This window comes from Podarcis pityusensis (assembly GCF_964106645.2).
Source record: "Podarcis pityusensis genome assembly, chromosome: 17".
NCBI lineage: Eukaryota > Metazoa > Chordata > Lepidosauria > Squamata > Lacertidae > Podarcis > Podarcis pityusensis.
Genome location: NC_138042.1, coordinates 5,890,635 through 5,915,875, shown reverse-complemented (window position 1 = coordinate 5,915,875; position 25,241 = coordinate 5,890,635). Strand labels below are relative to the sequence as shown.

Here is a 25,241-nt window from a genome sequence, read left to right as displayed (position 1 = left end):
AGCGCCGCAACCCTAGAGTCAGCCACGACTGGACCTAATGGTCAGGGGTCCCTTTACCTTTATCTTAATGTCTTCAGAGGTCAAGCTCCTATTACAGCTGCAGCTACGGAGGCTGGTGAAAAAGTTGGCAATGCAGTAGAAGGATGCCTACAAAGGCCATGACCTCCCTGTTTTCTCCCCCAAGGTTTTGACCAATACTTCACCACACGCTCCTTGGAGAACAATCGGCGCAACATCTGGTTTGCTGAGTACTGGGAGGAAGATTTCCGATGTAAACTGACTCGTCCTGGGTTGCAGCCTGATGAAGGGGCACGGAAATGTACTGGTATGGAGGCTTTGGGAGAGAGCTTAAAACAGGGCAGGGTGGTACCAGGGATGGGGTAGGAATTCAAGTAAGTTCTCATTTGAAGATGAACCTACCATGGAATCATAGAATCATATAGTTAAGGGACCCTGAGAGTCATCTAGTCCAACCCCCTGCAATGCAGGAATCTCAGCTAAAGCATCCACGACAGATGGCCATCCAGCCTCCGCTTAAAAATCTCCAATGAAGGAGAGTCCATTCCACCCTCAAACAGCTCTTTCTGTCCTGTTCTTCCTGGTGTTTAGTTGGAATCGCCCTTCTTGTAACTTGACATCACTGGTTTGAATCCTACCCTCCAGAGCAGTAAAAAACAAACTTGTTCCTTCTTCCATGTGACAGTCCTTGAGATAGTTGATGATGGCTATCACATCTCTTCTCAGGCTAAACATGCCCAGCTCCTTCAACCATTCCTCATGTGGTTTGATTTTCCAAATTTGCATTTTCAGAAGCCATATGTGAACCAAATCACGGGCATCCTTCAAAATTTGCAGTGCAGCTGTTCAGCCAAGTAATATGTACAAAATGCATATGCTAGGTAACAGTGTGCATAAAAATGCATGTATTTGTGAAAGCAACATACAAACATGCATTATATTAGGAAAATTTGCTTTGCAAAAATGTGCGTGGTAGGCAAAATTGTGCTTATTGGGAGAAGTATGCAGTTGAAATGCCAACACATTCTTGTGAGGATTTTTCTTTTAAAATCATAAATTGCTGCAGAAATGTGGGGAGTTGAAGTTAGAATGCAGAAATGCGAACAACTTCAGGGTGAGAAAGTGAGAGAACCAAAAGTGACAGATCCATCTGTTCCTTCGAAGATACATGGAACAGCTGTTGCCAAGTGCTCCCCATTCACCTGGTTCACAACTATTTCCTCCCAGCCTGGCTGTGCACTAATCCCTATTTTTGAGAGGCAGCGGTGTTAGAAAGGGAATATTATCAGGGAGCTGCAGGGCCTGGGTTTATTTCACCGCTCTGCAGGGAATGGAGGGGATTAGATTTCCAAGTGGTGCCATCCCAACCCCTTCCCCTCCACAGAATGTCAAAGTACTGGTTTTCCCTGCCTGGAGCCCCCAAATCCAGCCTCCCCTGGCTGAGATAGACGGGTTGAATCTGGCTTTTTTCTGAGGGTTCTGTTATTGCCATTATCACAAAGGTTCCCAATTCTTCTCACATTCTCTCCTGAGCTTCTGCCTGGACCCAAACCCCTCCATGTTGCCTGACAAAACTGACAATGTTTGGGGGTTTGTTTGTTTTCCTTTTCAGCTGACACCCAGCTGTAGCTGAAATTAACAGTATGGTGCTGAATTCTTTGATCAAAGGATGTGCATCGTAAAATAATGAGATGTCTGAGTTATTACAGGAAATAAATTTATATTATTACAGGGAATAAATTGTTACTTGGAAATAAAACCGGCAAAAGTCTGTAGCCAACAAAAAAATTTTTACTGGTCCACTTGCCCTCAATATACAGTCATACCTCAGGTTGAATATGCTTCATGTTGAGTGTGTTCAAGTTGCGCTCCGCGGCAACCTGGAAGTAACAGAGCGCGTTACTTCTGGGTTTTGCTGCTCGCGCATGTGCAGACGCTCAAAATGACATCACGCGCATGCGTGGTGAAAAGCGACGTGCGCGTGCGCAGACGTGCCATCGCTAGTTACGTTTGCTTCTGGATGTGAACAGAGCTCCGGAACAGATCCCGTTCGCATCCCGAGGTACCTACTGTGTGTGTTGACGCTGGTCTGTGACCGTATTAATAAATTCATTCATTCATCCCGAGGTACCACTGTACATAAGTTGGCTACCTGTGGCCTAAAATGGGGAACTTTTTCTAAAGTTTCCTTCTTTGCCCACCTGGAGGCAATTCATACCCACAAGGGGCAAACAAGAGTCTCCTGCCTCTTTCCCATCTTGCTTATTCAGCTTAATTAAAAGTTGAAAGTACATAATCCTAGTGAGCAATGACTAAAGTGGTTATCCTGGTTTTGTTTCCTGCCTTAAAGTTAATCTTACTATTTGTCTGTGTGGCTACTATTGTTTCACAGGAGGTGCTGATTAGATTTTACTGGTAACTAGATTACATCTGCTGATCTTTACACAAAGTATTAGGAGCTCAGGATAACTTCCAAGACCCAGACTGCTTCCGAGGTCAAGAAAGATCATAACGGAGATCTCTGTCATGTTACATTATGCCAGCATTTCCCCATGCCATAATCCACACTACAGCAATAGACCATGGCAAAAGTTTCAGAGTAACACTCACCTATTCGCAGTTGCACTCCAGCTCCCACCCTCTTCCTCGGCCGTTGGCTGGTTGGAGCTGATGGGAGCTGGGAGTCCAGAGAGCCACAGCTTCCCTTCCCATTGCCATACTCTAAGTAGACTCATCATTGGCTCTCACCCCTCTGTGCTTGGTTCTGATCCACATTTTACCCTTCCCCCGCCACAGGTGAAGAGCGGATTGGAAGAGACGCAACGTACGAACAAGAAGGGAAGGTGCAGTTTGTCATTGACGCCGTCTATGCCATGGCTCACGCCTTGCACAACATGCACCTGGACCTCTGCCCAGGCCACAGCGGGGTGTGTGAAAAGATGGACCCCATCCATGGCCAGACTCTGCTGCGCTATATCCTCGCCGTCAACTTCAATGGTGAGATGGGCAGAGTCCCTTTGACTGCAGTAGTGTTGGGTTGCTTCACCTGGCCTCAAATACAAAGGGCCCTTTTAAAGATTTGCATGCATTTAAGACTGAGAATTGTCTAGTGCTGGGCCAACTCAAGAGTAGGTCAACTGAAATGAAGGAACCTAAGTGAGCCGGGTGTGTCAGGTTAGGAACATCCTAGACCCTAAGATTTCAGGGCCAAAGCTTGAGATCTGGGGATGACCCCCAGTGATGTCACAGGAGCAGCCCAAATCAAAGACATTCCCACCCACCTGGAGACTCAAGGCCACCATCTGCCAACAGGCAAGGAAACCTGAAGCCTTCAGGTCAGACCTGGAGGTCTGGAAACCCAAGCATTGAGCTAACAACAGAGGCTGGTTTGGCCTGTTCAGTAGATCTCTTCTATAGCAAACTCCCATCTTACAGATACTAGATACAGGCTTGGTTGGGACCTGCAGGCCTCATCCAAACCAACCCCCAATCCTATAACAGTCTGAAGAGCCCTACTGGCATCCATCCCATCTAACTCAGGACCCAGTAACTCACAGTGGACAGTCAGACACCACAATGAAGTCTCCCACTGCTCTTCCAGCAACTGGTAATTTAGAACTGTGTTGCCGTGTTGCCCTTGAAGGTATCATAAGCCATCATGTTGATAGCCCCGCCCTCCTTGAATTTGTCTAACCCCCTTGGAGAGCCATCTCATTCAAGAGAGGTAGTGAGCATCCTGCTTGCAGTAACCCTCCCCTTCCTACAGGCAGCGCTGGGACACCTGTGATGTTCAACGAGAACGGAGATGCGCCCGGCCGCTATGACATCTTCCAATACCAGCTGACAAACACCACGACCCCCGGGTACAAGGCGATTGGGCAGTGGACAGAATACCTACGTCTGAACGTGAGTGACCCAAGCATAGCACTAGAGGTTGCTGTGGGGCCTGGAACACAGTGAGGATTTGGTCAGGAATCTGTGTTCTCATTGGCAGCCACATCATGCTGCATTCTGACACCATCAGACCAGGATATTTGAGGTGCAGAAAAAGGGCAGAGTGCAACACAGTCCTGCATATGCAAGGCAGGAACGCAGCATGGTCTCTAGGACAAACCTCTCTGCCCTCTATATCTCTATGGTGCCTAGATCTATTTGCCTATTATTGGTTGCCTCACAGGTCATTCAGTCGGTGGCCTGGCTTTGCCTTCTCACCTGCTCTTCCCCACCCCTCTTTTTTGAATGGGGAGAACCCATACTCTTTTCTGCTAAGTTCTCATTCAAAGCCCAGGCCCACAACTCACAACTCACCTTCCAGCCCAGAACCCATCACATTGTTCTCCATGGAAGTTGTCCTTCAAGCTTGTGCTTGAAGGCTGCACAAGTCCTATAGCCTCTTCTTTCTTCTTCTTCTTCTTCTTCTTCTTCTTCTTCTTCTTCTTCTTCTTTAAATGCACCACATTGGTTCAGCACTGTCCATGACAACCATGGTTTGCAAGACCCATATACCTGGAAAGCCCATAACCATGTTTCCAATTTGTTGTACATTTGGGCAGTGTGTTCATGGCAATTTCCTCTGTCAGGCTGGCATTCTTTGCAGATGGTGCACCTGTGTCTCATGGTCATTGAAGAAACATTTTAGTAGAGGAGGCGTTTCCACCTAAAACATAATAAAGATACAAAAAAAGATACAAATAAAAAAATACAGCAACAACACCCAGCCAACAACCCCCCCTAAGCAATACCCCCTTTGCTGTTCAGCACCCTCATCTTTTGTAGCTGGAGTCAGTGAGGGCCCTGCCCTCTCAGGCCAGGTGGGAACAAGCCAGCCGGTTTCCCAGGACTCACAGCCACATGAATAATTCTCTGCAGAGGTGTTTTAAAAGTGTTCTGCTTTTAAGAAATACTTTCCACAATGACCTTTAGGTGCTCAGGAAGCCCTGAGAGTCTACTATGGAACCCCCTGTTTGTTACAAAGGATTCTGGGGCATGCTCTGTGATACACTTGGTTCACAGGAAGGCCTCCACAGGTTGGGCCTCTCGGGCCTGGATGACATTGCAGAAGATGGCCAGTAAACTCTGTCAGGGAAGCTTCTCCACAATTACTGGTCCTCTCACTGGTTAATCCAGGGACAGGGAACCTTTGACCGTCCAGAGAAGTTGCTGGACTTCCATAATCCCTAGTCACTGGCTGAGCTGGCTGGGGTTGATGGGAGCTGGAGTCCAACATCTGGAGAGCCAACATCTGGAGAGCTTAATCTTTGATACGCTTCCTGGAAATGCTCAGGTTCCTTGGAACAGTTTGGAAACCACTGCTCTGTGGCTCCCATCTTGTTTATGTATCTCCCTCTATAGATTGATGACATGCAGTGGTCAGGTGGCCAGAAGGAGATCCCGTCCTCCGTGTGCAGCCTTCCCTGCAATCCCGGCGAGAGGAAGAAGATGGTGAAGGGCGTGCCCTGCTGCTGGCACTGCGAACTGTGCGACGGCTACCAGTACCAGCTGGACGAGTTCAACTGCGAGATGTGCCCCTTTGACATGCGGCCCAACCGTAACCGCACGGCTTGTCGCCCGACCCCCATCGTCAAGCTGGAGTGGAGCTCCCCCTGGGCCGTTCTGCCCATCTTCTTGGCCATGGTGGGCATCCTTGGCACCATCTTCATCATCATCACTTTCATCCGCTTCAACGACACGCCCATCGTCCGAGCCTCTGGCCGCGAGCTGAGCTACGTGCTGCTCACAGGGATCTTTCTGATCTACACCATCACTTTCCTGATGATTGCGGAGCCTGGCATTGGCGTCTGTGCCTTACGGCGCCTCTTCCTGGGCTTGGGCATGGCCATTAGCTACTCTGCTCTGTTGACCAAAACCAACCGCATCTACCGCATCTTTGAGCAAGGCAAGAAGTCGGTGACGCCACCCAAATTCATCAGTCCCACCTCCCAGCTAGTCATCACCTTCAGCCTCATTTCAATCCAGATAGTGGCTGTGGTCATCTGGCTGGGGGTCGCACCTCCCCACAGCATCATTGACTATGAAGAGCAGCGCACGCCCAACCCGGAGTTTGCCCAGGGTGTGCTCAAATGTGACATGTCAGACTTGTCCATCATCTCCTGCCTCAGCTACAGTATCATCTTGATGGTCACCTGCACAGTCTATGCCATCAAGGCCCGTGGTGTGCCAGAGAACTTCAATGAGGCCAAGCCCATTGGCTTCACCATGTACACGACCTGCATCGTCTGGCTAGCCTTTGTGCCCATCTTCTTTGGCACAGCGCAGTCAGCAGAGAAGGTGGGAATAACCAGGCCAAGAAGTGGGTTGTAGAGGAAAGGAAACCGGGTAGGCGTGGCAGGGGTCGGGTTAAGCAGCGCACAAGGACCAAGCTATTTATTTACATCTAGAGGCCACCTTTATCTTCCAATGATCTCAAGGTGGTGTACATAGTTCTCCTCCCCATTTGATCCTCACAACAACCCTGTGAGGTAGGTTAGCCTAGGAGATGGTGACTGGCCCATGGTCACCCAGTGAGCTTCATGGCTGAGTGGGGATTTGAACCCTGATCTCCCACATCATAGTCCAACACTCTAACCATTACACCACACTGGCTAGAGGATAACATGTGAGAAGTTATTGATAACAGCAGCAGAAAGGGAAGGGATGTTTTTCCCTTCCGCCTTTTGTCCAGTCAGAATTGCCCTCTCCAGGCTGCCTTTCCCTCCTCAGGGAACCCTCTGTCTTTTCAGTTAAAAAACAAACCCAAACGCCCAATTTCAGGAGACTGTTCACACATCTGCTATATATTGTATGGTTTGGCCCTAGGAGCTCAAACAGGCAGGCAGAAGCTCTCTATGAAACGTTTCTTGCTGGGCTGTACCAATTCAGATTACAGGTAGGAAGTGGGATGGGCACTTTCCTGAAACAGTATGAGAACTAAAACACAAGCACCTTTCAAAACTTGCATTTCTCTGAATTTTGCAGTGCCAAATAATGGTTACAAAAATGCATATAATTAGGGGGACGTGCACATAAAAGTGCATGTTAGTGAAGACAACTCACAGAAATGCATTCTATTACGCAAAACTGCTTTGCAAAAATCTGTATATTAGGGGAAATTGCATACAAACCTGTTCATATTAGGAAAAATACACACTTAAAGTGCTGGTGAATTTTCATGGGATCTTAAAACTAAGAGAAACCAAAATTGACAGAGTGGCCAATTTCTAGTTGAGACTTTATTGCCCACATTTGCATATGTAATACCTACTGTTTTGTCCCTTGTTGAGTTAACCTGAGCTGGTCACAATTTCTCAGCCTAGCCAACCTTACAGGGTTGTTGTGAGGGAAGAGGCAGGATAACCCCACATCTGCTGCCCTGAGCTGTCTGGAGGGAGGAATACCATTGCAATAAAGCAAGCAGGACGGGAACTTAGAGCAATGACCCACCCCCAAGCCTTCCTCCAGTTCTGCGCTCCTGGGATTTAAATGTCACAACATTTCCTGAACTATCGAGTCTGTCATTCTCAGAGGGTGTGCAGCGAGAGAGCTGCTAGGGGTGCCATGATAAGTCACATTCATTCAGTAATTAACGGTTGCCTAGGAGCACAATGTGCCTGCCTGGCGCATCTCTGCACAAGCCGGTCCCTCTCGCCTTTTTGCCTCCCACCCAGTTCGGCAACTCATGTAGTGAGTGAGACAGATTTCTCTCCAGGTGGTTAAATCCTGACTCTGCCCCATTTCCAAAGTGAACCTTCTCTGGTATAAAGGTGAGGCATGCCTCTGATTTCAATCCAGGGCAGAGGTGGGGGAACAAGGGTTAGCTCTAAAAAGGTTGGGGTGTGATGGACTTCAGTAGTCCAGGCAGAGTCATATGAGCTGACATGGCGCACCAGGACAGCCTGATCCAGTCCCAAGTTATATAATAATAATAATAATTTATTATTTATACCCCGCCCATCTGGCTGGGCTTCCCCAGCCACTCTGGGCGGCTTCCAACAAAATATTAAAATACCATAATACATCAAACATTAAAAGCTTCCCTAAACAGGGCTGCCTTCAGATGTCTTTTAAAGATAAGATAGCTGCTTATTTCCTTCACATCTGATGGGAGGGCGTTCCACAGGGCGGGTGCCACTACTGAGAAGGCCCTCTGTCTGGTTCCCTGTAACCTCACTTCTCGCAATGAGGGAACCGCCAGAAGGCCCTCGGCGCTGGACCTCAGTGTCCGGGCAGAACAATGGGGGTGGAGACGCTCCTTCAGTTGGGTGTCTCTTAGGGCCCCTTCTGGGCAAGGGTGCCAGTTCCTGGGGGCTGAAGCACTATGGGCCCCCAACCCTTTTTAAGGAGGCCAGGGGCTCCCTCCATATTCAGAGGGCCCCATGTGCAATGTCAGGACATTGTGTCAGGCCCCTTCAATCATTTGGAGAAGCTTCCATATCAGAGATGATTTGTGCTCATGATCCTACCGGGGCAGTCAGACACAATCCTGCTTTAAATTCTGTGCCGGCCTGCAAAAGTTTTGGGATTGTTACACAGCTTCATTTCCTATTTGTGCATATCCAGTCACTTCCTGCTAAAATCCTGCAACTTTTCAAACCATTAATGTTTGAGGCTGGGGGTGGGGATGGGGGTGGGAGTGGGGGTGGGGAGCTCCTGCTACAGCTCCTCCAGACAGCAATAATGTGTTAGCATTGAGAAAGCAGCTAGTTAAGCGGAACAAATCTGCCACCAATACACTATTATTGCGTCAAGAAGGTGTTGCAGAATGGGCCCACAATAAAGCACCATTCCAGAAGGGTCTTAAGTCCACTGACATCAACAGTCTTAGGCATCAAACATTTAAAACTTCCCTAAACAGGATTGCCTTCAGATGTCTTCTATAAGTCAGATAGTTGTTTATTTCCTTGACATCTGATGGGAGGGCGTTCCACAGGGTGGGTGCCACTACCGAGAAGGCCCTTTGCCTGGTTCCCTGTACCTTCACTTCTCACAGTGAGGGAACCACCAGAAGGCCCTCGGAGCTGGACCTCAGTGTCTGAGCTGAATGAAGTGGCCCCAATCCAGTAGAGGGAGAAAAGATAGCCCTCCTACTTTCTTGGCCAGCCTCCCATTCTTCTCCCTGCCAGATCTACATTCAGACGACGACGCTGACCATCTCGATGAGCCTGAGCGCATATGTGTCGCTGGGGATGCTCTACGTGCCCAAGGTGTACGTCATCATCTTCCACCCAGAGCAGAACGTGCAGAAGCGGAAGCGCAGCTTCAAGGCAGCAGCCACGGCCGTCAACGCCTCCACAAGGCTCTCACAGAAAGGGGCGCAGAACGGCGAGAGCAAAGACGAGAAGCCGGACAGTAAGTAGCCAGAAAGTAGGTATCGCTGTCTTATTTTCTTTTTCGATGGCCCCTTCCTGACGTGCCTCAACTGACCTCCGTCTGCCCTGTAAGTACCACCCCCTCCCTTCTGCCACCCCCAAGATGTTCCCACTCTTCCCAGTACCACCACCGCTGTGCCTTTGGGCCTGACAGAAATGGGGGCTTTCTGCCCCCCGTTGTTTGGAGGAAAGGCCAACTTTGATCTTTTTCTCTCTCTCATTCCTCATTGCAGTAACACACCAGAGCCAAAATAGCCTCGACGTGAAAGGAAGTGTGCTCTTAAACTTCAGCCCCACTGGTTAAAAAAATTCCATCACTAAAAATGGGCCTTACCAATTAATCAACTGACATTTTCCTTGATTAATCTATCAGTTTAAGTTTTCAGACCTAACAGGAAATCCTGAAGAGCTGGGGAGAGTTTCAGGGCCTTCACCTAATCGCCCTTTGTTTCTCCTGTTGGAAAGGCCTGGTAAAATAGTAGTTGATAGGTAGTTGGGAATTTGCAGCAGAAATGGGGGGGTGGAAGGAAGGATGGGGGCGGGCTTTGAGAGCCCCATGCTCTCTCTCAAGCAAGCTGGACCTCACTGTCTTCCTGATGGTTTGTGGGAATCTCAAACCTCCTCAAGAAGTTTACAGTAAGCCTGATGAAGTCCAAACATAATGTGACTTCAACATGCTTGAGTTAATAGTGCTACCCTGGAGCTATTGTCATCATTCCTTGCAAGCCTGGAATAGACATGCCACCTTGTCCTTTTCAAAGACCAGGGAAAACCAGGAAGTTGTGTTCCTTCAAATTTTGTTGGACTGCAGTTCCCACTACCCCTGGCCTTTGGCTGTGCTGGCTGACAGGAGTTGGAATCCCTTTTATTTAGAATAATTTATGCACTGCTTAATCAAAGGAACCCTATGCAGTACACGTAAAATGTAAAGCAAGTATAACTTTAAACAATTATCAACATACAATAAAATCAGCATAAATTAAAGACGAGTACAGTGGTACCTTGGTTTATGAACTTAATCCGTTCCGGAAGTCCATTCTTAAACTGAAACTGTTCTTAAACCCGAGGTGTGCTTTGAGGCCTCCCACCACCAGTGCTCTTCCACTGTTCAGATTCCGTTGTTAGACTGAGGTAAAGTTCACAAACCGGGACACTACTTCCGGTTTTGCAGAGTTTGTAAACCGAATCGTTCGTAAACCGAATTGTACGTAAACAGAACTGTTCTTAAACTGATGTACTGATGTACTACTGTACACACAACTTCTTTATATGCCTACTGCAATGGAATTTATTTAGAGCAGGCATCTGAAACAGCATGACAGGTGGAAACTAGTCATCTTTATTTGCTTCTCTGCCTACGTCTGCCTTTGGCTTAGCCCACCTCTGACATATGGACCCCAGAATGGAAAACTGGCCCTTGGGCTGGGAAAGTTGCCCACCCCCACTTTAACAGGAGACGGGCAGGGCTTGAGCCTGCCCACACATACATCCCAGCATGCATGCACCCCTCTGGGTCACCCATTCAGACAAGCAAGAGGCATGACCAGAGTTCAAGGGCAAATTCCAGCCAGGCAAAAACTCCCAAGAAGAGTGTGAAGCAAGAATAGTGCGTGTGTGGGCTAGGGCCAGGACCCCGGAGCCCAACAGAGAGCCTTTGAGGTCTGCATTTGGCCCATGGGCTCAAGGCTTCCCACCCTTGTGTTCGGATGTTCAGGCACCAAAGATGAACGGGACCTCACAGAGGCCTGGAAGCTTCCCCCAAGGGGTCCTGTGTGGCGTTCCTGAGCGCAAGCAAAGAAGACGGCAGATTCGCTCCCATCACATTCTCTGCAGCTGCAAGCAGGCCTGGAGCCCCTTTGCACACTGGCCTTCGAGGGGAAAGCTGGGCGGGGGTGGCTCTGGAATATTAATAGCCACCCTCTGGGTGAGGATGTCCCAGAGCAGATGGCAAGCGCTCACAGCCAAGAGCGCACGCCTGACCAAGCAATGCGCAGAAACAAGGCGAGACGCAGGAACCTTGCCTATTCACGCTGCCTCTGCCCTCTCACTCTGCCCCAGGAGATGCCACTTTGCCCACGTTCTCAAGATCACATCCTTTACTTAAAGCAACAACAAATCAACAAAACAATAGCTGAATGAAGATGAAAGAAAAGCCACTCCCAATTTTGCCTCTGCTCAAGCCAGTGGGGATTCAAATCCCCATTCCATTCATCTGCATGCATTGAAAGAGCGGCAGGAATCCAACTTTCTGCCATCCCAATTTAATATTCATTGCTCTATATATACATGGCCCAACTGTAAGAACATGGGATTCCCTTGCTGATTTAGACCAAGGGAAATTTAATCCAGACTCTGCTTCCAAATGCAGCCAGCCCCAAGTGCTTGGCTGCTCATGAGCAGGGCATGACAGACAGGACACACACACCCCGGTGTTAGTTCCCACTGCCTGCCATTCAGGGGTATACTACAGTACAGTACTGCCTTTGAACATGGAGGTTCTGCTTAGTTGTGATCTTAAGAAACATGTAGCGATGGTGTACCTAATGGCTTTTTTGAAAAGCAAGCCGAGCTTTCACCAATTCCACTGCCCAAGAACCTCACCCCCTCTGCTGTGTTTTAGATCAGGAGTGGGGAAGTTCTGCCCCCACACCAAGATGTGGCTAAACCACAACACCCATCCACCCTAGCAAGCATGGCCAAGTACCAGGGATTATGGGAGTTGTAGTTCAGCAACATCTGGTGAGCCAAAGGGTCCCTACATTTGTTTTGAGTTATCATGGCAGCTTGAAAGTGTGGGAATGTTCAAGGTGGCAGGAGAGGATATATTGTTTATTAATATCCTTCCTAACTTGCGCTAGCAAGTTCCTTTACGTAGCAGAGTTACATTCCCCCTTTTATATGCACAGCAGATAGCTGGCTGCAGGCTCGTGTGAGCCTCTCACTATTATACAATTCAATCTGTCTCAGACTGAATTGTACATTCCTGGTAAGTTCCCTTGAATCCCTCTTAAAAGAATAAAGACGCGACAATCTTATTCAAAGTCAATAAAAGAAGTTTACTCGCATCAGTTGACAGTTGGATTCCTGAAGGCAGACTTAGTTACAAATGTGTACATGTGGATCTATCCCATATGGAGGAATAATCCCAGTGCTTCTGCTAACTGAGAGCTAGCAGAACAGTCCTAGCTAGAAGCTGGTCAATTGAAGAAGGAAGTCAAAAAGAGGGAGGTGTGCTGTGTGACTTGTCCTTTTGTTACCTGTACAGGTTAGGTCACGCCCACCTTCTATCACATGCAAAAAGAAGAATGCTCCAGCCAGGAAGAACAGGAAGTTTCGACTGGCTGGACCAAACATCCCTCACATGTCTTCTCTAGCATTACAAGGAATATTGTACTTGACTGCCTTTCATGGATCACATCCCACAGAAAGCATAGTGGTGGCAGAGTGTATATGTGCAAGGGCCCATTAGTCTAGAGCAGGGGTCGGCAAGGCTTACTGGGCATAGGCTGGATCACTCCCGCGGAGATTCTCCGTGGACCAGACCGGCACAGTATGACGCCGGAAATCGCGTCTGCGCTTGTCCGCAGTGCAGGAAATCGCTTCTGCACATGCCCAGACACCGAAAACCGTGCCTGCGCAGAAGTGATTTTCAGTGTCTGGGCATGCGCAGAAGCGATTTCTGGTGCTGCAGACATGCGCAGACGCGATTTTTGGCGCCTGGGCATGTGCAGAAGCAATTTCCGGAGCCACGGAAGAGAGTCTCCAGTTTAGTGCAGCGCGTGGGGACTCGCTGAGCAGGCAGCTCGGTTTGGGGGCGGCTCGTGGGCCAGTTAAACGGCCTCCATGGGCCGCTTCTGGCACATGGGCCTTAGGTTGCCTACCCCTGGTCTAGAGCAGGCATCCCCAAACTAAGGCCCGTGGGCAGGATAAGGCCCGAGGGACTCATTTATCTGGCCCACGGCGACCCCCGCTGCCCGCAGCCCGCCACCGCCTTACCAGCATGGTGCGGCTGCCCACTTCTGTGTCGGAGGAGCACCGGAAATAGCTTGTGCACATGTGCAAGCATTATTTCCGGTGCACATCGGGGTCAGAGGAGGCCCATGCGCATGCGCACAAGCATTTCCGGTGCTCCTCCAACCCAGAAGTGCACTGGAAATAGCGTATGTGCACGCGCTCCCCCGCCCTCTGGCCTGCCACGCGATCAGCGCTGGAGACACCACGCCTCGGGCCGGAGTCTCCAGCGCCGAGGTAAGTTTGCTGACCCCTGGTCTAGAGCCAGGGTTGACGTAGGTAGGAGAAACTATTGGCCCTTCAGATCTTGTTGGGACTCCACTTCCCATCGGCCCCAGCAAGCATAGCCAATGGTCAGGGATGATGACAGAGGCAGTCCAACACAAGGAAGACTGAAGTGTCTCTGTCTCTGATATAAACAGCTGGGCTGCAAGTCTGTTGAGAACTTTTCACGTTCGCCTGGGCAACTGTGTGGAAGCCCCCAGATTACGAACCAGGTTCTTGGCTTAAAGTCCTTGCCCCAGAAACTGAACAGCTCCCCGCCCCCCCGCAGGCAGGTTTTCCGGTTTTCCCATTCGGGGTCCCAGCGTGGCCCATCCCCCCCCCGTACCCACCCCTCTCTAACAACTCCCCATTTTGTGTCCTTTGCAGGCCTCCCTAAGGTGATGTACATCAGCTACACAGAACTGACCATGGGGCCCACATGACCGAAGAAAAGGATGGGCACAACCATTGCGGGGAATGGGGGGGGGAGGGTTTTTTGCAGGGTGAAGCTCAACAGAAGGGGCTGGGGTGGGCATGTGTTGGGGAATAAACCTGTATTTTTACAACACCGCTTTGCTTTTTTCCACCCAGCTGCAGCCTAAGGGCATTCGGGGGGCCCTAACTGAGGCCCGAGTGCAACCGGGCACCCCCTTCCCTACTTCTTCTTGGCAGGGGTACAGAACCCATGGAATTGCAGATGTTTGCTGGGCCACAACTCCCATCACCCCTGCCCATTGGCCATGCCAGTTAGGGTGGCTGATGGGAGCTGGAGTCCAATGACACCTGGAGGGCAACACAAGCTCTCGAACCCAGCTCTAGAATGGAACTGCCCACGTCAGAAAGGCATTGTATTTTCGGTGTGTTGCCCCTCTCCCAGTCCTCCTGTTACAACAATGAAGGCACCTGGAGGCTCATTGCCTAGTCCAGATGTGGGCTGCAGAAAGTGCCCCCCCAAGCCAAACACCAAGCACTGGCGATTGGGGGTGTGTGTGTTATTTACAAAGAGCAAAGGAATTCAACTGGAACAGACAACTTGGTCATACTTCTGTAAGCGGAGGGATGAGTGAATTCAACTCCAGGCAACCCCCACCCACTGGGGGTGACTGACAGGGGGATAATTATGCCCTCAACTGCTCTGTGGTATCTTCTGAAGCAGCCAGTTCCCTCTCCTCCATCTCTCACCTGCCCCCGCCTTGTGACAGACATTTTGCTATCTGATGCAGAGCTCAAGTGAGTCCCACCCCCCTGCCAGAGAGACAGTGTTTGATTGGACCGGACACTTGTCATGCTGTGTCTTCCCCCCATACTGAACGTGCACATATCTTGGCATTCAGTGACGAAGTCCTAGCTGCTGAGAAACTTGGCTTATTTTTTAAACATTATATTATTATTATTATTATTATTCTTCTGAAGATCTCAGGGCGGTTCAGTGCATAAAAATACAGAATAAAACGACAAAGTACATAATAAAAACAAGAACAGAAACAAAATGATACAATTGATACAAATACAGTGGTACCTCCGGTTACGAACTTAATTTGTTCCGGCGGTTCTTATTCTGAAACTGTTCTTAACATGAGGCGCCATTAGCGAAAGCGTGCCTCCAGCGTGCTATTTCCGCTCACATGCCAGGGCAAAGTTTGCATCCGGGAGCAACTACTTCCAGGTTAGCGCAGCTCATAACCCGACACGTGCACAACCAGAAGCATTCGTCTCCAGAGGTACCACTGTACACTTAAAAGGACATACAGTGGTACATTGGTTCTCAAACTTAATCCATTCCGGGAGTCTGTTCAACTCCCAAAACATTCGAAAACCAAGGCGCAGCTTCCAATTGGCTGCAGGAGCTTCCTGCACTCAATTGGAAGCCATGATGGACGTTCGTGTTCCAAATAACGTTCGCAAACTGGGACACTTACTTTGGAAGCCTTTTTTGGGGGGAGCCAAGCTCTTCGAGAACCAAGGTACCACTGTAGACTGTTCGTCAGCTGAAGGCTTGGCTGAAGAGGAATGTTTTCGCCTGGCACTTCAAGATGTATAATGAAGAATATATGCTAAAGTTTTTTGTTTTTGTTTTAAAGCTAAAACTCACATTTAAACATTTCATCTGTTAACATTTAATATCCTTCACGAGGGACAGGGAAACTGCAGCCACCCACATGTTGCTCGATTTCAAGTCCCATCATCCCTGACTATTGTCCTCGATGGCTGGGGATGATGAGAGCTGGAGTCCAACAAGACTGGGAGGACATCCAGTTGGGGATGGATGGCTTAAGGGAAAGACCATCGCTCAGTGGCAGAGCAGCTGCTTTGAACGCAGGAGGTCCCAGGTTCAGTCCCCAGCATTTCCTGGAAGAACTGAGAGAAAAATGCATCTGAAATCCCAGAGAGCCATTGCCAGTCAAGTGTAGGCAAGACTGAACTAAATATACCAATAGTCTGACTCTGTATAAGTCAGCTTCCTGTGTTTTTATGTCCAGAGCCAGCCCATTTTTGCTGCTTGAGGACATTTAAAGGGTATCTAAGGAGGATATATTGAAGGGACGTGGGTGGCGCTGTGGGTTAAACCACAGAGACTAGGGCTTGCCAATCAGGTGAGCTCCCGTTGCTCAGTCCCAGCTTCTGCCAACCTAGCAGTTCAAAAGCACATCAAAGTGCAAGTAGATAAATAGGTACCGCTCCGGCGGGAAGGTAAATCAGCATTTCTGTGCGCTGCTCTGGTTCACCAGAAGCGGCTTAGTCCTGCTGGCCACATGACCCAGAAGCTGTACGCCGGCTCCCTCGGCCAATAAAGCGAGATGAACACTGCAACCCCAGAGTCGGTCACGACTGGACCTAACGGTCAGGGGTCCCTTTACCTTAAGGAGGATATCTACAGGGCTATGACGTGGAGGATGGAGCCAGCTTGTTTCCTCCTGCTCCGGAGCTGAACCAATGACTTAAAGTTGCAAGAAAGGAGATTCTGACTAAACATCTGGAAGAACTTTCTGGCAGTAAGAGCTGTTCAACAGTGGGACAGACTCCCTCCGGAGGTGGTGGACTCTCCTTCCTTTGAGGTTTTTAATCAGGGGTTGGGTGACCACCTGTCCTGTATGATCTAGTTGAGCTTCCTGCACTGCAGAGGGTTGGACTAGACGACCCTTATGGTCCATCTAAGCTTCACTCCCTCTAAGTGCTCCACTCCAGTTTCATGTATAGCACAAGCAACCAGACTTCATTTCAGCACTAGGACAGCAGCCTCCACCACAGTTGAAGACAGCAAGCTAGCTGGAGGGGCGGATAGCATTCAGCTCTGTCCTAATACAGTGGACGCTCAGGTTGCAAACGTGATCCGTGCGGGATCCCCATTAGCAACCCGCAGCGTTCGCAACCCGCAGTGGTGTGTCTGCGCACGCACGGGTTGCAATTCATCGCTTCTGCGCATGTGCGACCCCCAAAACCCAGAAGTCACCCATTCCAGTACTTCCAGGTTTCAGCGGGTCCGTAACCCGAAAAAACGCAACCTGAAGCGTCTGTAACCCAAGGTATGACTGTACTTTGCCAATGCTCCCTCCCTATATCCGCCATGATATGCTGCCTGATGGCAAGGCTGGCTCTGTGTATAACCACCCATGCTGTAGCACTGAGCAGCAGCCTCCTATGAACAACCACATCCCATCATTTCTCTCCACAAACACACTTCTTTGGCTCCTCCCTTTTGGCTCAGCACTTGCTGTTGATACAGGACAGGCATCCAGTTTGGCTGCCCACACTGCTCCCTTTGGCACCATCCCCTGGGAGGGGAAGCGAGCGCAGAAGCTGCTTTGGCAACAGCCCTTTCCCAGAGGCTTCCAAGCGCCGCCATGGCAGAGCTGCCAGGAGCCGCAGCGCATCCGCTGCCTGGAGCTTCGTTTCCCCCCACCCACCCTGACTACTTTGACAGCCACCTCTCTGCCTAGGCTGTTGGCCAGCAAGACCTGGAAGCATGCTTGGTCACCCAAAGCCCAGTGCCATCTCCCCTCTCATGTCAAATCTCTCTCTCACACCACCACACACAAAAAACCCACAAAAACCCACAGGGAACTGACAAAACTGGGCAGGGAAACTAGAACAGATGGCTCTGAATTGGGGCACAATTGGGGTGCCTGAATGGAAGAAGAAGAGGGGTGAGAGGCAGAGGTGCATAACCCTCCATATTTTGTTGGATTCCCATCAGCCAGCATGCCCAACTGTCAAGGGTGATGGAGGGTCCCAGGCTCTTCCTCAGCCCTGAACTAGAAGCTGGATTCTACCCCCTGCCCACCGCTGACTAGCCAACTTCTTTGGGTTACCAGATGACCAGAAAAAGACTAGCCTGTTTTGTGCCTTTTAGCAGCAACTTTAGCAGCAGAAGCCAATAGCTGGTTTCCTCTCTTCTGCCCCCCACCAGCGGAAGTAAATTGCAGATCACATTCCAATGTCTTGCGGGTCACACTGCACAACTACAGTACAGCTGTTTGAGAAGCTGGCGAGCCTGCAACTGCCTGCTTGGTGTTTTCTCCCCATTGACTTGGGGTGGGTGGGAAAGGGAGGAGGAAAAGGGCACACAGATGAAGTGTGGAGCTCTGATGGAGTGGTACTGTCTGCACCAGCAGCAGAGGGGGCAGGGTGGGGCTGTGGGGCAGAGCGTTGCATGTAGATGGTCCTAGTTTCTAGTCCTGATGTCTCCACTTTGCGCTGGGACTGTCCTGTCCAGGAAGTCCTGGAGAGCCACTGCCACTCAACGTAGGCAGATGACACAGAACACTCCATATAAGGCAGCTTCCTATAACCATTTAGACCAGCCTTTCTCAATCTGTGGGTCCCCAGAGCTCAGGGATGATGGGAGTTGTAGTCCAACAACATCTGGGGACCCACAGGTTGAGAACCGCTGATTGAGACTCTACCTGAAGTAGCTTACATGTCCTTCAGAAGTCAATAGGAACCATTGCCTTCTATGGGGGGAGGGAGGGAGGAGTGCGGTGTGTTTTTGCAGAACGACTTGTCACCTCCTGTGGGGTACTTGCCATGCTTTTGGGTCAATCCAGGTTCCACTCCTTACATCAGATAGGGAAGTTGGGTTTCCTCCAGATGTTGGGGTATTCCAGCTCCCATCATCCCTGACCAATGGCGCTGCTGCTTGGCACTGATGGGAGCTGAAGTCTAATGACATATCAGGGTGCCACAAATACCCTATATATAGGCAATCCAAGCCGTCTCCCACCAACTCATCTTCCTCTTAGTCCTGTCAGCTGGAAGCACTGGAGTTGGGGCCTGCTGACAGGTTTGCATTCACTCATTTGGATATCTGTTGCCTTGCTAGCACTGACAAACAGGTCCCCCGAATCTTACATTTTGGTTCCAAGTGATCAGCTACATGATGCTGTTGGTCTCCCTCCAACTCCCATCTGCCCAAGCTAGCACGGCCAATGCAGGGCATCCGTGTCCAGTGTTGACTACCGCTGCTCTGGGTACTTGACAAGCCTGCCATGAAGCTGATGGTCTTGGCTTGGTGGTTTCCCCCCAGCTGGTATTCAAGGTATACTGCCCCCATCCATGGAGGTTAGCTTTTAATACTGCCATTAAATAAAAAATGCCCAGCAGTACAGGCTTTCCATGTTTAGGGATATGATATACAACTCCTTCAGCTGAATATTTTTATTTTTTAAACAGTTCATATTCAAAACATGCAATGCAACAGAGCAGAAATGTAAGCTATGTTGACGGTTATGAAAGGTATTGTATACACCACCCACCCGCCCCCTTTAAAATGTGCTAAAATTAGCTCTAAAATGGACCAGGATGTTCCAACAGAGAGCATTGCCTTGTTGAACAAGTACAAAAGAATGGTTTAAAGAACAGGATGTAGAAAGCCCAAGGACATGGCGTAAGCCTAGAGAAAAGGCTCAAAAATTAATGTCCTGAGCATGTTCCAGAAGGCAGTTAACAGAGTCTTAAAGAGTTAGTGTACAGAGACTGCATTTAAGCCCCTTCTGGGCTGAGGAAAGTGTAAAAAAAAAAACAAAAAACATCAGAGTAACTCTGGCAAAAAAGTGGACTGCCTCTGTCCAGACAGGAATTCTTACAGCAGGTGTCACCAAGCTTGTGGGCACATTTCAAATTTTGAGAGCGCTGGGGGCGACAGTCACAAAATGGCTGCCATGGATGGGGCATGGCATAACGCAAAATGGCTGCCATGGGGAGCATGGCTCAACACAAAATTAGCGGGACAACCACCCCCAACCAATTTATGCTTACCGTATGAAGTAAGCTATGGTTTGCTGGTTCTGATCATAGAAATCTCTCTCTCTCTCTCTCTCTCTCTCTCACACACACACACACACACACACACACACACACATATAAACAGCATTCCTCAGGTATTGACAACACTTGTATTTCAGAGAAATCAGTTAGGAGCCCTTTACTTTCTGGGAGGACCAGAGATCTTTTTTTAAAAAATAAAAGAAAATGAAAGCTCAGAGTTTTTCTAAGGCATTTGGCCCAGAGGCACCACTGGAGGCTTTCGCAGCTGCCATGGTTCCTGCGGGTGCTGGGTTGACAATTCCCTTTATCAAGGAATGGATTTGATGAGGGACCTTACAGTCAACAGATTCAGCTGGTTATTTAAAGTCCACGAGATTTCTCACCTGCTTGAGAACCAGGCCTTGTGTATATCCTGCGCTTAAATGAAAGATCGTAAAACTGGCAATATAACTCATATTCTGCATCAAGAATTTTTTGTTTTTTGGGGGGTGCATGTTTCAGAATTCATTCATGCAAATCATGCAAGTTCATACTGTATATTAAGCACTTTCATATCCCGCCTTTCTTCCATCATGGAACCAAAAGTGACATACAGTGGTACCTCAAGTTAAGTACTTAATTCGTTCCGGAGGTCCGTACTTAACCTGAAACTGTTCTTAACCTGAAGCACCACTTTAGCTTATGGGGCCTCCCGCTGCCACCGCGCCGCTGGAGCACAATTTCTGTTCTCATCCTGAAGCAAGTTCTTAACCTGAAGCACTATTTCTGGGTTAGCGGAGTATGTAATCTGAAGCGTATGTAACCTGAAGTACCACTGTACATGAAAGTTCGCCAGTGGCCTCCCATCCAGAAATGGACCAGACTCAGACACACTTCCCTTCAGCCAGGCCAGGCTCTCCTTCTGAGCATCTTTTTCTCCTTAACACCCCTCCCTTCCCACCTCAGCCTGAACTCTCTACTCACACTATATTTTATTTCCTTCGCCTTGACCCATTTTTTTTCAATTTTTTAATTGATTTTCCAGATTTATAACAGAAAGAATAACACTACATAACAACTAAAAAATACATTACAATACTAAAAAAGTAACATAAAAACAATTATTACTTCTAATACCTAATTTAACTTTCATTGTTAACTGACTTCCTCGAATCCCCTCTAACTGAATTTCATTGTATCACCTTGTAATAGTTCTCCAAAATCTTATTTCTAATAAAATTAACTCCTTCTATTTACTATCCTCCTCTGTTTTATAAATTCTAGACCTTAGTGTTTTACAACACATTATTATTCTAATCCTAAGCCTTCCAAGTGACTTCCAATTATCTTATATTACAATATTTAGCTAGATATTCTTTAAATTTCTTCCAGTCTTCTTGAGTCTCCTCCTCTTTCTGGTCGTGGATTCTTCCAGTCAGGTCAGCCAGCTCCAAAAAGTCCAACATTTTCATCTGCCATTCTTCTATTGTTGGTATTTCTTGAGATTTCCAATTTTTGGCTAATAACAGTCTTGCCGCTGTGGTGCCATACAAAAACAGTCTAATATCTTTTTTGGGCAATTCTGCCTTGACCCATTTTTTTGCCTTCCCCATCCCACTTTTGATTCACTCTGTTCCTCCAAACAGTGGCATAGCATGAGACGGCAAGAGGAGCAAAATTCTGACATTGGCTTCCACGGGGATGCCTGCTCCACCTTGGCCAAGGCAGCAGAGTAGTCCATCAGGGGGTTGCCACCGCTGCCACCTAGGCCCATCTTGGTGGGCCCCATCCCCAGAGAGCAGCCTGGCCTCGCTGGCACGTCCCCAGCAGAAGCCAGCAACCATGCACAGCCCAGGCAGAGGGCTCGGGGTTAGGGCCGCCGCTCAAACAAAGAAAGTTTGGAAAGAAGGGTGGAGAGATCAAAACACAGCATGAGAACAGGTGTCCTCTGCTCCCTGGTGTTCATGATTCTGGGCTGCATCAATAGGAGTATAGCATCTAGATCAAGGGAAGTAATAGTGCCACTGTATTCTGCTCTGGTCAGACCTCACCTGGAGTACTGTGTCCAGTTCTGGGCACCACAGTTCAAGGACACTGACAAACTGGAACGTGTTCAGAGGAGGGCAACCAAAATGGTCAAAGGCCTGGAAACGATGCCTTATGAGGAAGGGCTAAGGGAGCTGGGCATGTTTAGCCTGGAGAAGAGGAGGTTAAGGGGTGATATGATAGCCATGTTCAAATATATAAAAGGATGTCACATAGAGGAGGGAGAAAGGTTATTTTCTGCTGCTCCAGAGAAGCGGACACGGAGCAATGGATCCAAACTACAAGAAACAAGATTCCACCTAAACATTAGGAAGAACTTCCTGACAGTAAGAGCTGTTCGACAGTGGAATTTGCTGCCAAGGAGTGTGGTGGAGTCTCCTTCTTTGGAGGTCTTTAAGCAGAGGCTTGACAACCATATGTCAGGAGTGCTCTGATGGTGTTTCCTGCTTGGCAGTTGGTTGGACTCGATGGCCCTTGTGGTCTCTTCCAACTCTATGATTCTATGATCCCTCTCTCCCATCTAGGCTGGCTTCTGTTATGTGCCGAAGTGTTTTCACGCATCTAAGACTGCGATATCTCATTCAATGACTTCCTTCATTGCGCGTCCCTTTCTGCCTCGTGACCCCGATGTTGTCAACCTCTTCCCAGGCAACCTTATCCAAGCGCCACTTTTCCGGAACAAACACTGCCCAGTTTTCAGACACTGTTTAAATATTTCATCGTGCAAGACCAAGCAGAAAACGCTCACTTAAGGCTTTTCCCGACTCCCACTTCAGGTGGGTAAATATTTCATGGGCAGCAGCCTCACCAACCCCAGCTTACTTTGCATCCAAGGGCAGAAAGTTGAAGTTGGTGGGCAGGTCAGATACAGGGGCAGCTTCCATCTTGAGCAACAGGTTGATGACCCAGGACCTGCCAAATCATGCAGAAGATCTGCAGGTTTCAATTCTCCCCTCTTAATAAAAAAAGAAAATAAATGGTGGAGAAGGTAGACCTCTAAAGGGGGCTCCTGTTTCTCAGGACACACTTTTCCATTCCCACCTCTGACTAGTAAAAAACTCCCTAAACCAAGTCCTAATCCAACCTATCCCAGGAGCTTCGGTAAGTAGCTGCAGGCTGACAAAAAAGGATAAAAAAATCTCACATTCTGGGGCTGCAATTCTATGCACGTACCTAGGAAGAAGTCCCATTGAACTGAGTGGTACTTACTTCTGAGGAGATATGGATGGAATTGCACTGTAAACAAGCAAGATGACAGGCTGGAAGTGGAAGGGGACACACACAGAATTTAAAGATCAGAGCTTAAAAATATGGCAAGGCTCAAAAGTTGCCCCCCCCCTTGCTTTGTCCCTAAATCACATTTCTCTGTCCCTAAATCAGCCAGCCAAGAACATTGCACTGGCCCCCATTATCTCCTGGCAGTTTAGCTTTCCGCCTCCCAGACCAGGGGTCTGAAACCAGCCAGACAGCCCCTCATGGCTCCCTCTATTTACGTCATCCATTATGCCTTGATCGTCTCAGAAAGAAGCCAGGCAGCCACATTTATCCCTTATGCGGCAAGCAAAGCCCCTCAGCCCCCTCCCCACGACTCTGGCCTCCCTGGAAACCCAGACCCTCTTAACCTAAGCCAAGCTGATCTGCAGCAACATCTCCCCCACCCCCAATATTTTAGGTAGGCAAGGAAGGGAAGGAGGAGCATTTAAGGGCTGCAACAGGAAAGGAGGCAGTGAGCAAAGGCAGATGCCTCAATTCTTGACGTCATACACAGTTTCACCCTCAGCAAATGTAAATGAGCATACCAGTGTGCACATACAGTGGTACCTCTGGTTACGAACTTAATTCGTTCTGGAGGTCCATTCTTAAGCTGAAACTCTTAACCTGAGGTACCACTTTAGCTAATGAGGCCTCCTGCTGCTGCCACGCCGCCACTGCGCGATTTCTGTTCTCATCCTGAGGTAAAGTTCTTAACCTGAGGTACTACTTCTGGGTTAGCGGAGTCTGTAACCTGAAGTGTTTGTAAGCCAAGGTGTTTGTAGCCTGAGGTACCACTGTATAGGGAGGGAGGGAGGGAGAGATTGGTCTAAGACAGGGGTCAGCAAACTTACCGCGCCTTGGACCGGTGTTTCCAGTGCCGATCATGCGGCGGGCTGGGGAGCGCATGCCCATACGCGTGTGCACACACTATTTCTGGCACACTTCCGGGTTGGAGGAGCACCGGAAACAGCTTGCGCGCATGTGCACGGGCCTTCTCCAACCCGGATGTGCACCGGAAATAACGCTTGCGCATGCGCACAAGCTATTTCCGGTGCTCCTCTGACCCAGAAGTGGGCAGCCACACAGCGCAGCACCAGTAAGAGCGGGTGGTGGCGGTGGCTGCGGGCCGGATAAACGAGTACCTTGGGCCTTATCTGGCCTGCGGGCCTTAGTTTGGGGACCCCTGGTCTAAGAGTTCTACCCTTGCTTGTAGAACTCCAAAAAGGAAGTGGTAGCCATTAGGCTGGTCCCCAAAGCTCCACTTCAAATTCAGTATTCATGGTGGGAGGGTAGAACCCTTGTGTGTGTGACTCAGATACAATTTCTGTTGGGGGGTGGGGTATATACCTGGAGTATATACACTAGCCTAGAATCAAAAACAAGCGGGGGGGGGGGAAGTAATCCCGGGTGAAGGGGGGTCCGAAAGATCACCCTCTTGAGTTGCATCTGTCGCTCCAGGCAAGGCTCTCTCTTTGCAAGAAGCGTGGTGAAACAGCAGCACCCAGTGGCAAGATGCAGAACTCCGCCGACCAACAGGTGCCTGCTTTAAGCACATAGGAAGTTGCCAAATGCTGGGTCCGAGCATCGGTCCATCTGGCTTAGTGCCGTCCACAATGACTGGGAGCGGCTCTCCAGGATTTCAGACACGATTCTCTTCCAGCCCAACCTAGAGATGCCCAGGACTGGGTGCAAAGCAGCTGCTCTGCCATGGAGCTACAGCTCTTCTGCACACATTGAGTTCTCATCACCAAATTAATATTATTTTTGGCTCACATACCGTAATTCATGGCTACATATTTTTTTCCCCTACCTCTAATGTTCGGAGTTCTGCATTTTTCTGTTTCAATTTACTTTATTACCTTCAGTCTGTTTGTGTTCTTGTTCTAATTCAGTTATAGCTCCAATAGTGAATCCTTCCTTCCGCTTGTTTCCTTTTTAAAATGATTATTTGCACTGATTCTTGTATGACAGCCTTCAAAGTGCCTCGTAATAAGGCTTCTGGGTACTGTGATGAATCATTATGTATATAGAATTCCTCGA

At 49.0% G+C, this 25,241-nt stretch overlaps 1 protein-coding gene across 1 annotated transcript in view; it reads left to right on the top strand.

Moving 5' to 3' along the window:
* Positions 1-14,126, top strand: part of LOC308466867 (metabotropic glutamate receptor 6-like) — a 43,312-nt gene extending 29,186 nt beyond the window's left edge. Inside the window, exons 6-11 of the mRNA XM_080988088.1 lie at positions 185-325; positions 2,815-3,015; positions 3,785-3,924; positions 5,371-6,306; positions 9,138-9,363; positions 14,046-14,126. Coding sequence (XP_080844214.1) covers positions 185-325; positions 2,815-3,015; positions 3,785-3,924; positions 5,371-6,306; positions 9,138-9,363; positions 14,046-14,101 — 1,700 coding nt within the window. The 3' untranslated portion in view covers positions 14,102-14,126. The remainder of the gene's footprint in view (positions 1-184; positions 326-2,814; positions 3,016-3,784; positions 3,925-5,370; positions 6,307-9,137; positions 9,364-14,045) is intronic.
* The last annotated feature ends 11,115 nt before the right edge of the window (positions 14,127-25,241 follow it).